The sequence below is a fragment of the Struthio camelus genome, chromosome 22 (assembly GCF_040807025.1).
Source record: "Struthio camelus isolate bStrCam1 chromosome 22, bStrCam1.hap1, whole genome shotgun sequence".
In the NCBI taxonomy this organism is placed as follows: domain Eukaryota; kingdom Metazoa; phylum Chordata; class Aves; order Struthioniformes; family Struthionidae; genus Struthio; species Struthio camelus.
In genome coordinates, this window is record NC_090963.1 from 4,064,903 (window position 1) to 4,079,362 (window position 14,460).

The following is a 14,460-nucleotide window of genomic DNA, read 5'->3' on the forward strand; positions in this document are numbered from 1 at the left end:
TCTGGGGCCGGAGAAATCACAGAGGGGATTTCCTATAGGAAAGCAATGAATGAATTTCTCTTTCCCTCAGGGGAGGGACGGCTGTCATGTCATTTAGCATTTCTTTGGCTACCAGTAGCCTGGTGTTTTGCAAATGTCTTTTTGTAGTTCTTGCTGTCAAATCGTTAACTCTGAGAGCTTAGTTTGAGATTTATGTTTGATGGACGTTTACAACTGAAAAGTCACTTGTTGCTCAAATTTTGAGCAGCTGTAACCAAACTACTTTCAATGAATATCCCAATGGATAAACTCTTTTGGTTTGTAGCCCCTTGGGGCTGTGCTTTCTGTGCTAGTTGTTGGGAAAATTTGGGCGTATTGAGTTTAAAAAATACATTTGCATAAAAGGAATGTTTACCTATTAAGATCAGCATGTCCCATGGGAAAAGATGTTTCCAACCAGCTCTTGAGAAATGCTCAGTGTCTGCTCTCCTGTTGATGTCCCTTGAAGTTGTTTGAGTCTTAGTCCCTGCGAAGTTTTAATGGTGTTGAATGGGGCATCGCAGACCCAGGTGCTCCTGACTACCTCTGAAGGGTTTTCCCCATGATTCGTAGAGAGGGTGTTCTAAACTGGAGACGTTTATTATGATGGGGAAGAGAGAAGTGATTTCTGAGGCTAACAAAGTTCAAAGACTTTGCTGTAAGTTTTCAGGATTAAAGATTTACTTGATGCATCTTCACATATTTAATAGACAGGAATAGATGAAAGGGAATTTAAATAAAGATTTTAGTTCATACTTAATGATGCTGCTGTTAGATGAGCGTTGGCATGGCATCCCAAGACATAAAGTTTTAAAATCAACTTTTTTTTAAACATTAAATGACCTTTTTTCATCCACTCGCTATAATAAATAAAGATTAGTTCAGCCTCATTACCCAGGCCATTCTATGGACCGGTTTAATATTTGGCAAAACCAACTAGTCTCCCAAAATGCAAGCAGACAAATTTTGTGTGGGTTCTACTGCGAGCCCTGCAGGAAGATGGGAAGCTGGAATGCAGTTTGATTAGTGGCTGGCTTATATGAGTGCCACCACCACCTCCATCATGGGATTCAAGCTGTCTGGCTGTGTCCCCTGTGTCATATGTGAAAAGTAACCCAAATTTCCCTTTCACTCACATCTCTGTGGGGGCTTGTGGTTGCAGGGAGAGATGATCTGCATACTTTTTCCCTTCTACTGCAATGGATTTGAAGGTGGCTGCAATTCGAAGCAAGGGTGACTAAAAAACTGGGATGCTGACGGTCTCTTCCTGCTTGTCAAGCTGAGGTGCCAAGTGCCCGTGGCTTCCAGCCAGGGCTTGGCCCCCAGTGGGGTGGCTGCAGCTTGCTGGGCAGCTGAAGCAGAGCTTGTGGTGTCTGCAAGCCTGGTGGGCACGAGGTTGGGGTGGTTTCCGCTCGGCGCGTTAGCAGAGGGACAGCAAGTACCCGTTCCCACTTGAGCGGATGTATCACAGTAAAGGACCAGGACAGAGGTGAGGGCCCCATTGCTGTTGCTGCTATCAGGGAGGCTAAATCACCCCCCCCCCCGGCTCCCCCTTGCCTGCCTAGGACTGAGCGGCTGCTTTTGTTGCTCTCGTTTCAGCCTGACTTGCTGTTCTGAAACTTGCTGCTTGGTTCTGGGCTCTTTCCACTTCCTTTTTCATCTCAGAGTAATAGCATATTGGTGACTTTTTATTTTATTTTTAAGCAGCACTTCAGAGCACTTCGGTATTTGCTCCCGAAGCTAGCTGCAAAGTTAAGTTGCAATCAGAGCGGAGCAGGGAAGGTTTTTTGTTTTTCTTTCTTCAGGTATAGGAAAGTTTTCAAGATTTCCAAAAAGAAAAATAAAAAAAACATCTTGAATAGAGGGGGAAAAAAATCGTTCTGCAAATGTTTGTGCCTAGGTGACCTGAGGTAATTATTTTAAATGTTTCAGTCTCAACTCCTTATTTTTGAAATTACTCTAACGGTATGTTAATTGAAGTGAATTTTGTTTCAAAACTGACAACTGAAGAATTGAATATTCTTGAAAACGTCTAGTTTAATGATTTTGAAGCTTTAACTGCAAAATAATAGATCTAAGAAAGCTGAAATATACTCCCCACCACTGACCTTTCATTTTGATGTGTCAGCATCTGGAATTTAAGAAGTATTTTTGGGTGTTCATCAGATTCAGCATGTTGCTCTACTCCCTCCCGGAAGGAGAGCCACAGCACAAAGCTCGTACTGAAGCCTCAAGCCATTTTGGGGGCTTGAAGCTTTGCTGAGGAAGTGGGGCTTGTTTGGGACTCTGTCTTCCTTTGCTGCTGCTGCTTTCCTAGAGAATCCAGGGAGTTGATGTGCAAGCTGCTTGCTGGGGCTTGTTTCTCTCCTGGCTCCTTTGTGATTAAGAGTAGCCTCCAGCCATATCAGCTTCCAAAAATAAAAAAACAAAAACAAAACAAACCACAAAACCCTGTGATCCAAGCTCCTGGCCTTAGAGGAGAGCGCAACCTTTTTGCTTGCATAATGAGATTAACTGTCCTAGCTTTGCAGGTAAGGATGGTGCTTGCGTGTTAGAGGAGCTACCTGAAGGACTGGGACTGTGCGCCAAGACATCTGTGCGTATCTTACAAGAAGCATGGCTGTGTGTTTCCTTATCAGTACTTAGTTCAGTTTACCTCTCTTAAAACTGGGGAAAAAACGGGAAGAGAAGGTTCCTGAGTGGGTTGGTACGTGTAGCCCCAAATGTGCGCATCCCTTTAGGTATAGCTGTCCAGCTATACGTCTGCACGTATGCGTGCATATGCACGCTATCCTGTGCCTTCCCCATGCCCAGCTAGTTGTCTGGCACTGATAATGCCTTTCTGTGGTGGATATATAGTAGCTGTATCAGATGCTCTGGTCAGGTGATTGCAATCAATCCGCTTAAAGGGGTTAAAGAGTTTGAGGTCCGTTTGCTGTGAGCTCCTGGCCACCAGCCAGCAGGCTGTCCCTGGCTACGGAGCACGCTCCTGGTACATCACGTTAGCCTGGACCGCCTTTGCCTAACCAGTGGATTTGATATCTTTTCTGTGTGGTTTATTTTCTTATTCACAAACAGTGCACAAGGCAAATTTCTTGATAGCCCTTAAGTTATATAAAATACAGGGTTGATTGGAAATCAGTTTTTTAGATGCCTGTCCTTAGAATCGAGCTAAATACCTGTCTCCGAATGGCAGACAGCTTTTCCTGTTGCCACTGCCCGTCTGCCTTGACTTCTCCTTGCCCTCCTACGTACAGGTGTGGTAAGATCCTGCCTGGATTTCCTAGCAGACGCTGTTAGTCAGATGCTAACCTGCAAAAAGAAGAGTTAGGGAGAAAAGGGGAAAAAACAACCCTTTGTACAAAGATGATTTGTTTGTCAGCTGTCCAAATACTCCAGGTACATGTTATTAATAACCAAGTTGCTAAAACTTTTTTATTATATCATGTCTTAGCATAGCAAGATTGCAGTGAGGGTGCCAGGCTGGAGTGTTTCTCATTAGAACAGTTCACCTGTGTGTGTGTGTATGTGTAGGTATGCCTGTGCATAAATCTAGAGTTAGACAGAGAAGTTTTTTTCCCTGTGCTCTTTTGTCTTAGCAGTTTTCGTGGTGCGAGAGTGACCACAGTTCTGGGGTGTTAGAGGAAGGCAGGAGGAGCACACGAGTAAGCATAATGGGAAAGTGAATGGCTTCTCCAGCTTTCCCTATAAGCTTGTGTACTATTGCCATTACATATATTGGGAGTTCTGTGTGCTCACCCATGAGGATCCTCATCTGCCTCCAGTATATCCTTTTCCGATGGAGCAATGGGAAGCTTGGTGCCTTCTAAAGTAGTGACCATGAGTGAAATGAAATATTAGATCCTAAGGACTATTTGGGGGCTTGATTTTTAAATGCTCCTGCCAGGCCAGCCTGAACTGTGAATACCCGGTTGCTGAGCCTGTGGGAGAGAGAGGCAGGTCTAGAGCTGTGTCCCGGGAGGGAAGATCCCACCGTGCTGAGCCAAGAGAGGCTGAGAAAAGAGCCCTGAAATGGAGTGTGCAGATGGTTTGATGGAACTGGTCTGTGCTTTGAGCTTTGGAGTTGGTTCGAAGTAAGCCTCAGGGGATAGGAAAGCAAAGGCAAGAGGAGCAGGTTTTGTCATGGGGATGGGAAGTGTCAGAAGCTCCCTGTGTTGGTGGCAGAGGTGGGTGACTGATGCCCATGCATGGCAAGGACCTTCGGGGCGCTAGCTTTCCTCCAAGGAAGGGTTATCGGCTACAGCACAAGATCGCAGCATTTCTCCTACTTCAGCAACCCCAAGCCAGGCACAGCTTCGCTGTGAACCTGGGCGAGTGAAGGACTGAGATATGGGCAGCAGGTGATAGAGACCAAAATGGGAGTCCTTGGGTTCATGGCCTGACACTCAACAGGGTTTTCAGTCTGAAGGAAATCTGCTAGGATTTTTGGCTTTGTAACAAGAGCTGCCCCTCACGGTGGTGTCACTGGTGATCGGGAGACCATCAGTCACGCCTGCACCAGCACACCTCCTTGGAAGCCTGGCATCCTTGTGGACTCATTAGAACAGGATTAGCTAATTGGCAGAGTCCCCCATCCAGCAAGTGGCTTCGCTGGCTGTCTGCATGTCCAGCAGCCAAGCCCAGATTCCCCTAGGGACAGAAAACCCTTCATGGTTCAAAACACATGACAGCCACCCACTCTGCGGGGATAAGGAAGACGTGTGCCTTGAGGTCAGATGGCAGCACAGCTGCCTGCCCTGGAGTTTCAGGAGTTTTGCCATGTGCTGAATGAGCTCAGAGAAAAGAGAAAGCTAGCAGTCGGGATGGACCGAGGGTCTGCTGAACAGTGTGGTTGCTGTGGTGGAGACAGGAATACCAGCTGGGTGATTGTCAGGGAGGCTTTGGTCACAGCTAGCGATTGCTTCTATTTTTTCTTTCTTTTCTTTGCTGATTACTTCCTCTAACTTTGGTCTTGGTTAACTGCATCTTCAAAATACGTCTGTGCTTGGTCTCTGCCCCCACCCCTTGGTCTTACGGAGACACTATACCTCCAGGTAATAGCCAGTTTGCTCTATTTGAGCTGTCAGTCGATCTACATGTTTTATTCTGTCTCTCCCTGTCTTTAAAAAAAAAAAAAAAAAAAAAAAAAAGCTTCTGCAGAAAAATGCTTCCTTTCAAAGCTTTAACAAGGTAACAAGGCACCCAGCTGCTGTAGTTAGTTCCATATTTCCCTGACACGTAACCCAACAAAGCCCCACTAATCTCTGCCTTGCCAACCTGCACAGTGCAGGGCCTGATTCAGCTTTGAGCTGGGCTTGGTTTACACCGGAGCAGTTCTTTTGAGTGGCGTCGCTCCCTTCGAAGTGCTTTGGGAAAGGGAAGATAAGCATTGGTGCCTCTCTAATAAACACAACAAAAACCAACGCTCTCCCTCCCCAGATAAGATTGAATAGCTGCATGCTGGAAGGAGATCTTGTATTAGCAAGGATAAGCCTACCAGGGTGCAGAAGTTCTGCCAGCTCATAAAGAAACACTATGATTAATGCCTAACTCCAACTTCTTTTTTGCATTCTATCAGGAAAATAAAAATAAAAGTAATGCCCCACATTATCTCCCTCTGCTTAACACAGATTTGAGTGGGCAGGCCCAGGAGCCGAGTTCAAGAGTCAAGTGCTTTCTGTTTGAAAAATATTTGTCCCTTCCCACCCACTGCTGCCCACTCGCTTCCTGAAATATTCCCGCTAAGAGAACGGATCTGCTGCTTCGGCACTGTGCAAATGTTTCGTCGAATGAACGAGCGGAGGGTATTTGGGGACGTTGTTTCGTGCATCCCGCCAGTAGCCCGTTGGCCAGATCCGGGCCGTTTGGGAAGTCCCGCCGCAGGCAGCCGGGCGGGCTGACGCCAGCCCTGCGATGGGCGCTCGGGAGCGCCAGGGACCCCCGCGAAGCGGGGAGCCTCGTCGTGCTACAAGCAGCAGGCAGGTAACGAAGCCTCTGCTGCAGCGATCTCGCCGCCGACGCGTCTGGCGAGACCTGGGAGGTGGGCGAAGCAGACGGAAAGGCCGAGCGTGGGAGGAAGGACGCGCTAACAATAACTCTGCCAGGAGCAGAAATGCCAGCGCGGCAGCTGCGCGCGAGGCGATGGCGAGCTTGAGAGGGTGCTGGGGCTCGCTTGGGAGGGGTTGGTCTGCCGAGCCGGGGCCAGCGCTGAGACCTGCAGCCGCCGCCGCCTCCGCCTCCTCCTCGGTGGTGGCTGCCAGGCACGCTGGCCCCTGGCCAGCCAGCCTCAGCCGCGGCCCCGGTGCTGCGGCCGGCAGGCGAGACCAGACCTGATGGCTGTCCTTTCTGCCCTGCTCTCCCTAGCTGCCGTTCTGGATGACCCGATGGAGTGCAGCAGAGGGGAGAGGCTGTCCATTACCCTGGCGAAGAACCGCATCAACCGCGCGCCGGAGAGAGCGGGCAAAGCCAAAGTGGAGGTGGACATCTTTGAGCTGCTGCGAGACAGCGAATATGAGACAGCGGAAACCAGTAAGTCCCGCTCTGCGCAGGTGAGCCGTCCCAAGCTCTTCTCTCTGCAGGCTCCCTGCAGGTGTCCAGTGCTCTGTACTTGCTCCAGCAATAATTTTCTTATGCTCCTTGGGGGATAAGCAGGGTAAAAAGCACCGCTCTGCTCCTCTGCCAGCGCTGGAAAGATCAACACGTGCGTTAGCCTAGAGCGTGCGCCTAGAAGACCTAGGTCTGGCCTGGCTGCCCGAGCGTGCTATAGGGTTTGCTGCTGGCCTCCTGGGACCCATCTGCTGCGTGGAGGACCAGAGCCGCGTCCCTTCCAGTGGTTCGTGAGACCTCTAGCGGCATTCGGGCTACGTTCAGACAAAGGGGGGGCTTGCACGCTGCCTACTCCGGTTCGGTGCCGGCCACCCTTTTTTGCGAGCGGAGCCCGCCGGCAGCAGGGCGCCTTTGGGCTCGGGGAGCGAGCGGCGCTGTCGGCTCTTCGCCTGAGCGGTAGCGAGGCGTCGTGCAGTGAGGAGATCCTGGTCCCGCGGGAGGTTTTGCCACCGCTCAGTCGAGTGGCTTGGGAGCAATGACTTCCTTGCAGGTGCCCCTCGGTAAACGGAGGGGACGGTGGAGGAGGGTAACGCTCCTTTGTGCAGCGCTTCGCGGTCTGCAGGCGGCAGACGCCGGCCGCAAGTTCGGTGGGATTACCTTATTTTTAAAACCCCACTGAACGCCGTGCGTCGGCAAACACGATAGCTCTTTCGGGGCTTTAGGTTGCCAGCCGATTCGTCCACACAAAGTGGAGCTTTCGAGTCCTGTTTAAAATCACGTGCGTTAAAATGAGCTATTTTTGAAAGAGCAATACACGTTCTGTGCTGCTTTAAATTCCTTCAGTGCAAACAGATTTCTAGTATAGGTGTTCCTTTAGATGCCCAATATGTCAGGCCATGTGCTTATGAATTAAAAAAAACCTCGATTGTCGGTGTCTCGCAGACCTCTCGGGAGCCACGGTTTCTTTGTAGCAGTGGGAAAAATCCTTTGCAATAGGATAACTTCCCTTTAGAGTAGGGTTTAAGACAACCTTTACAATTCAGAGGAGGGTTATGAGGGTTTTTTTTTGCAGGTTGGCTTGAAAAAGCTGGAGAAATCGCTTTAAATAACAGGGATTTTGGGCTAGTTTCCCGGTGGCTCTTGCTTCCTAGTCTGTGTAATCCGGAGGGCACCGCAAAGCTGCGGAAGTATGTTGCGTTTATACGCGGGCTGGGTTTTTTTCCGTAGCTTTGGCCTTCGTTCTGCACGGCGCTGAGCGCTTGTACGTCCCGGGCAGGGATGGGGCACCCTGGTGCTCGGCGCCGCTCGGCAGCGGCTCCCCGGTAACTTGCCGACCGGACGCTGCGAGAGCAGCAGGTCGCGGCTGCCTTTCCCGAGTTGCCATGCGCGCCGCTAGCAGAAGCGTTCAGCTAGCAGAGCGCGTTTCAGCAACTACCTGAGCGTCTATTTATGCAGCCCGTCGCCCATGAAGCAGCTTAGATTAAAACCCTCGCGCGCCGCTTCGCAGGGAGCGTGTGAAACGGTTCTCCGCCTTTTAGGATCCCTCACGTCTCCGGCTTTTTCTTGCCCTTTCCCATCTGTGGGGACTGCGCACGCGCTGCCTTCGCCCGCCTGGCCCAGCAGGAGGGTAGATGCAGGCTCGCGGGCCAGCTCACCTGCACCGGGCGCAGGGGACAGCGAAAGCCTCTGCGCCCGTGCCCAGGTCCGGTCCCGCTTTTCCCCCCGCAAAGTATCCCGAATCTCCCCGCAAGCCTCCCAGGAAATTAGGAAATTGCCTCTTTTGTTTGCTTTACCCCTTTGCGTCCCAGCTTTGAAACAAACAATAGCGTTTTTAGTTCTGTTCTCTTTCCTTTCTTCTAAATCTTCTTTGTGTGGCACCGTTTCTATCGCTTCTCTCAGGAAACAGGCCAGATTGCAACGTGACCGCAGAGCTGTGGAAAAGATCTCGAGCTGAATTGCTTTTCGCTTGCGCCCGTGTAACGCTACTCGCAATTTTTTGTTGTCGTTGAAACGTTTTTCAAGCAGAAAAATACTAATTTGTTGAGAATGAAGTATTTTGTAAGGATGTGTTGATTTCAGCAAACGTGGTGCCTTGGGAGAAAATGGAAAAGAGATAAAAGAGAAAGAGGCAATCTTCCATTTTGAATTGTCACTTGGTGATTTTCTTTGTTTTGTCTACTTTGACTCACAGAATATAAAAAGTTAGAATTTAGAGCAAAATGTTTTGATTTTGGTGAAGTGAGAATTCACAGAAAGTTGTGCAATATGTGATTTGCCTTCAGAGGGAAAAATGTCTTGAAATATTTCTCGTGAAAAGAAAAATCTGGATTCTACATGGCTCAGCTATTCATGTCACTGCATTTACTCTTCGTTTATACTGATAGTGGGGGAGAATCGGATCCTTTAACTTAAATTTCAGAGCTATCATAGTTTTCAAATGCCAGCCTTCTCAGCTTTAGCGCAGCACTGATACTTGTTATCACACACAATATTAATGAAAGTAGTTTAGATGTTTTAACCTGTGACCGCAAAGCTGTTACACATCTGCTCATACTATTCTCAAATACTATTCTCGCATACTATGCGAGTCCTGACCATACTATTCTCACATACTATTCTCAAATTTCATGCCCTTTGAATCATTCTTAAATATCACAGCTAGTATGTTTAGTTGACTGATGTGAGGAATGTTGTTGTTACATCCCATCAGTGATTTTTCATATAAAATTAATGTTTTCAGAGAAGAAGTACTCTTTGTGAGTTTTTATTTTAGTGTAGAGGTATTTTCCTTTTTTTTTTTTTTCTTTTTCTGACTGATTCAGGCGTCTTGGTGTTAGGGGAGCACAAAGTTCACCATTTCTACAGCAGGTAAAAAATGATTTGATCTTGATCGCAGTCATGCTTGATTTGCCATTTCAGCTTTATATATGAAGGAAGACAAACATTGACTGCTCCTGTAAGCAACATCTGCAAATTACTGTGTTTTGAAATGAGTTTCTAGTGAAAGAATATGGATAGAGCTGTTTTGCCACTATAAGGAAAGCCTGTTTTCTCTGTGTGTTTGATGTTTCAACTCCTTTTACAGAGAAGCTGAAGGCCTTGTTTAATCATGTCTTTATCTAAAACACCTCGTTCCCTTTGAGATCCAGGGGGGGGACAGATTTCCCACTTATCACCCTGTCTCGGATTGTCTTATGTGTTTGAATCTTCGAAGACTCTTTCTACTGCTAATCCAAACATCTCGGGGCAGGTCAGCGGTTAGAGTGAGCAATTAGAGGAGTTTGAATTTATTCCCGCAAACGTTTCCAAGAGCCTGACCTGTCCATTCAGAGAGCGTTGGCTCAAACGTGCTGGTAACTGTCTCACCGGTTTCGTGCTGCTGTTGGATGTCAGGTAGCCCGAAGCGGGTAACGGGCGGGTTGCGGGTTCCCCTTGGGACCCGCGGGATGCTTCGGGGAGCGGTCCTGGGTGGCGCCGCAGGCGGCACGCTCCCCAACGCCTTCTGCTCGTGCGCTTGGCGTTTTTAGCATGAGAGCCGAGTCCTGACCGTTCCCTGTCGTTCAAGATCCTCTGATATGTTTTGCGGTCATGGAAATGTTGAGGCAATTGCATACCTTCCCGGCTCGTTTATTTTCAATTAGAGCCAGGAATCGTCTTTGCTTGCTGTTTCAGACCCTTGTAGGGGGCAGCTGTATGCAGCGGGTGAGGTGCTGTGCTCTGCACCGCAGGGGATGCTCTCCCTGGAGCGCTCCCAGCCCTGCTTCGGGCAGGGAGAGTTTGTGTCAATGCTGGCAGAGCTGAGCAGGGAGCAAGAATATATCCTGCACAGTGTATTGCTTATATGGCTTCTGTATGTTTAACTATGAGCAGACTCGTATGGCAGGGGTGACACTAGTATCAGAGGTTTTCTGGTTTGCTGGTGCTATCCACACGGTAATGCCACTGAAATCTGTGCAAGTTTCCAGGGAGGAATTTGTGCTTCAGCGCTGACATTTCTACGCTCCTGCATGTGCTTGTGTGAATCCACAATGCAGGATGGTAGCAGGGTTAAACCTTTTCTCCCTGTAGAGGCTAACAGCATCAGGTAATGTTCTGAAATAGGAAATGTGCTTGGATTACAAGAGAAGCACTGCCAACATGGTGTAAGCCTCTGCCTCAGGCATCTCCACTTTGTTTCCATTCATTTTCCTCATTTCCACTGGATGTTTCACCCTTGGAGTGATAAGCTGGTTCTCCTTCTTCTGACAGTTGTTACAACTCTGTTGCCATGACTACTTAACCCACTTTCTCTTCTTGGCTACCAGAGACAAGAGGAAAGGTGTTTGCCAAACTTTCTCCTGCATGCACAGGAAGATCTCCCCCGGGACTTTTGTCTCAACGTCCTGTGGATAAACAGGACCCAAAGCAGCACCTTCCTCCTTGATGCTGAACTGCAGAAAACCAAAGGGTCAGGTGGAGCCTGGAGGGACTACTGAGTGCTGCTGAAGTAGAGTGCAGGGTTTTCAAATTGCTGGTGCTCTTATTTAAAAGGAACTACTGAAGAGGTGTAAGTGCCTGTAAATTTTTAAGCACGGATGAAAAGCAAGTGCTGCATTCCTTTGAAGATGCCGCAGAGAAATATCGCTCGAGTGCTGTGGCAGGCTGAGATGGTGGATGGTGAGAGCACAGAAGGAAGAAAAACCCAAGAGAAGATGTTTGCATATCATTGGCACTTTCTGTAAGAAGTCAGAGATATTAGTGTACCTAGGGACCTGGTAACAGAGAGCTTTTCTCCAAGTAGTAGTTAGCGCTTCCTCCGCCCAAATCTTTAGTAGTCTCACACAGGGGGGCAGGTGGTTAGCCTAGGGTGTGTTCTTGGCTGGTGCTCACCAAAAAACCTCCATCGTCTTTCCAAGCAGAAAGGCAAAGTCCAGGTCTTGGGGAAGGAAAGTCATTGAGTCTTCCTGAACTCCAAGAGCAGCTCCTCTAGGTCTGTAGTGAGGAAAACTGCAGGGGGCAATATGTGGGGAGCTGGGAGCAGCGGTTGTGGAGTTGGTCTTGGGGCAGAGGGTTTCTGGATTAATTTTGTATGCCTTACTTGGGCTAAACGTACGTTTAAAAGAAAAAAGCTGATACTATAATTGTGTTCAATATTCTCCATACATACAAGATTATTTTATCTTGGTGTTGCAAAGTATGGATGGCTTCTGAGCACGGCTTTCTGTTTCTTTAGGATCTTTTACTTTTTTAAGTTGCAGCTTCTAGTACTGTGGTGGCCAGGTGATATTCTTTGCCTTCAACCAGCATGTAAATTCAGGTTTCTCAGAGCACATCACAAAATCATATTGAGCAAACCACTTCATTGCTTGTTGGATGAGAGAAGGCACGTGCGCACTGTCTCTGTTAGGCATCTAACTTGAGAGATTTTAGTTGGAAGCCTACCCACGTAGTCAATAAAAAGAGGCAGACTGCATGCGAGAGCAATTGAAAGCTGAAGCATGTCTTACAAATGTTGGCTGATTGGTTGGAGGTAGCTATCTCCTTCCACTGACTATAAACTGGCTTCCTAAGTCAGGTAGCTAAACTTAGGGGCTCAGCGTCAACTGTGCGAGTGTCCTTATTTCTTTCCTGTTTCTCCGATAGAGAAGTAAAACCAATTCGCGGGAGTCGCAAACCAAGTCTTTTGGCCTCATGTTCTAGCTGCGAGGCTGTAGAGACTTGCTGAGTCTAAGGCCAGAAATGACCACCCTGATCATCTAATTTTATCTTGTGCAGAAAACGGGCTGCAGACACTCACCTGCTGAACGTTACATTGAGCCGTAGCTCACTGTATTTAAAAAAAAAAAAAAAGGCACAGTACATTCTCTTTTGATGTCCAGTCTTGATTTAAAGACTTCAAGTTAATAGAAAACCTGCTGTGTTCTGTAGTTATGACTGTTTCAATGATTAATTACCCTCACAGCAAAAGATATGTTCTAGTTTGCATTTTTCTAGCTCCTTTTCCCAGCAGCTGAATCTACATAACTTCTTAGAACCAAATGCTTATCTGACATGTAAGCCAGAGACCCAAAGTTAGGATTGTGCTCAGAAACAAACCAGCCATTTGCTATTGAAGAGACAGTATCTTCAAAATCTCAGCTTTTTGATACAGTGATTTGCGAGTTTTTACATATGAAAATGTTGCGAGATTGCTCTTTCCGGGACACAGTAAAAACTTGTGGTGCCTCGCTCCTGCCCCGTGGCATTCTCCTTCCTCAGGAAGGATGTGTATCTGTTGTTCCTGTGGCTTCTGCTGTCCAGTTAGAAAGGCGCCGCGAGCGTGGCAGCGCTGAGCCAGGCAGGTGGCCTGATCCTGCAGAAGAAGCAACGGCCCAGCGTCTTGCAGAAGACCCTTGCAGCGTCCTGAGTTTCAGACATGAAGAGGTTCTTGCCTCTTTGAGGTTTTGCTTGGGCAAACTGCTCTGGAGGAGCATTTCTGAACCACGTGGTTGATGTGAATTCCAGCGGGGAGGTGACACCAGCTGGGGTAATCCTTGGAGTGCCATTTGGCTAAATTTGTGCTGTGAATTAAAAAGACAAAAAAGATTGCAGCTTAAACCGCAAAGTTTGAACGAAGAGATTTAACTTCTTCATTTTATCGGGGTCTTTTTATTGTTCTACTAACCTTGGTGGCATGGAGCCAGAAGATTAACTACTGCCAGGAAAAAAAAAAAAACAAATGAAAACAATAATGCAATCCTTATTATTACCACTAAGCTTTGCAGTGGGTGAGGGAAGAAATTCATTCAAGTTTGTTTGCTGCGATATAATGCTTTAAAGCTAGGTCACTGCTGTGTTTATATCTTCCATAAACTGCAGTTAACATTGTTCCTGGAGCAAAGCAGACAGGGCCAAAGAGGGCTGTTTTAAGAGTGAGAGAGACCATAGTTTGGAGTCAGAGATGAGGTTACTGGGGCTTGGGGGTAAGCTCAGGCGGGATTTGGAAGGGCGGGGAAAACGTGGAGAGGTGACCATCATAGGCTGAGTGACAGGGCACTAGAGGGATTTTGTGGGGACATAAGTGGTGTGTGAAGGAGGAAATGACACTCTGAGTGTCCCTTGTAGGGTACTGTGGACAGCATTGCCAACAAAACTGAGGATAAAGGCATTTCATCTAATGCACGTTTCCTCTCTCTGGTGCCCGCAGTGTGCCAGATCCTTCCGAAAGGAGTGGTAGGCGTCCTAGGACCTTCGTCAAGTCCGGCTTCGAGCTCTATCATCAGCAATATCTGTGGAGAGAAAGAGGTAAATGGAGACGTCCAGCATCGGGGTAATTCTGCGCCATCATGTCGATTGATGGTGGGCACCAAAGCCCTCGAGCCGAGGGGTGGGGAAGGAGCAGGGAGGTGGTAACACCGGGGCAGAGACTTGTCGCTCCCGGCAGGTCACGGCTGGCCTGGGGAGGCGGCGGAGTTGCCCGGGGGTGGCTAGGGTCACCCTGGGGCCCCCACCTCGTTCCCCACATCCCCAACCTTCCACATGTTTTCCTTCAAAAAGAGGACGCTCTCGAGCGGCCTCTGATGGCAGCAGTGCTTTCACGCTGCCTGCTGGGCATTGCCCGGATTCCCTAGGAACCCGGCATTTTGCTGATGATTTAGTAAGTACAGATTAGGTTTTTAATTTACCATTATACCAAACAGTAATGCCTTCTGTGCGGCTCCCACCAGGTTAGGCTTTCTGCAGCCGTAGGTCTCATCTTGAGACCATTGCTCCTATGCTGAGGTCCAGCTGTAGTCTCACAGCTCGCTGCAGTGACAGCTTCCAGCTCTGCCGTACGCTGCCTTCCTCTGCTCCGGGGTCTGCCTGTTGCGTTTCAAGTCTGCTGTTTTGCTTTTCTGTCATAATTTCTATATGCACACGCCGCCTCTTTCCATCCAT

The 14,460-nt window shown here is 48.3% G+C and overlaps 1 protein-coding gene across 3 annotated transcripts in view; it reads left to right on the forward strand.

Moving 5' to 3' along the window:
- GRIK4 (glutamate ionotropic receptor kainate type subunit 4) overlaps nucleotides 1-14,460 on the forward strand; it is a 223,356-nt gene that overhangs the window by 132,728 nt on the left and 76,168 nt on the right. For all 3 annotated transcript variants that reach the window (XM_068916506.1, XM_068916508.1, XM_068916507.1), the window contains exons 3-4: nucleotides 6,382-6,546; nucleotides 13,730-13,827. In XM_068916506.1, coding sequence (XP_068772607.1) covers nucleotides 6,382-6,546; nucleotides 13,730-13,827 — 263 coding nt within the window. The remainder of the gene's footprint in view (nucleotides 1-6,381; nucleotides 6,547-13,729; nucleotides 13,828-14,460) is intronic.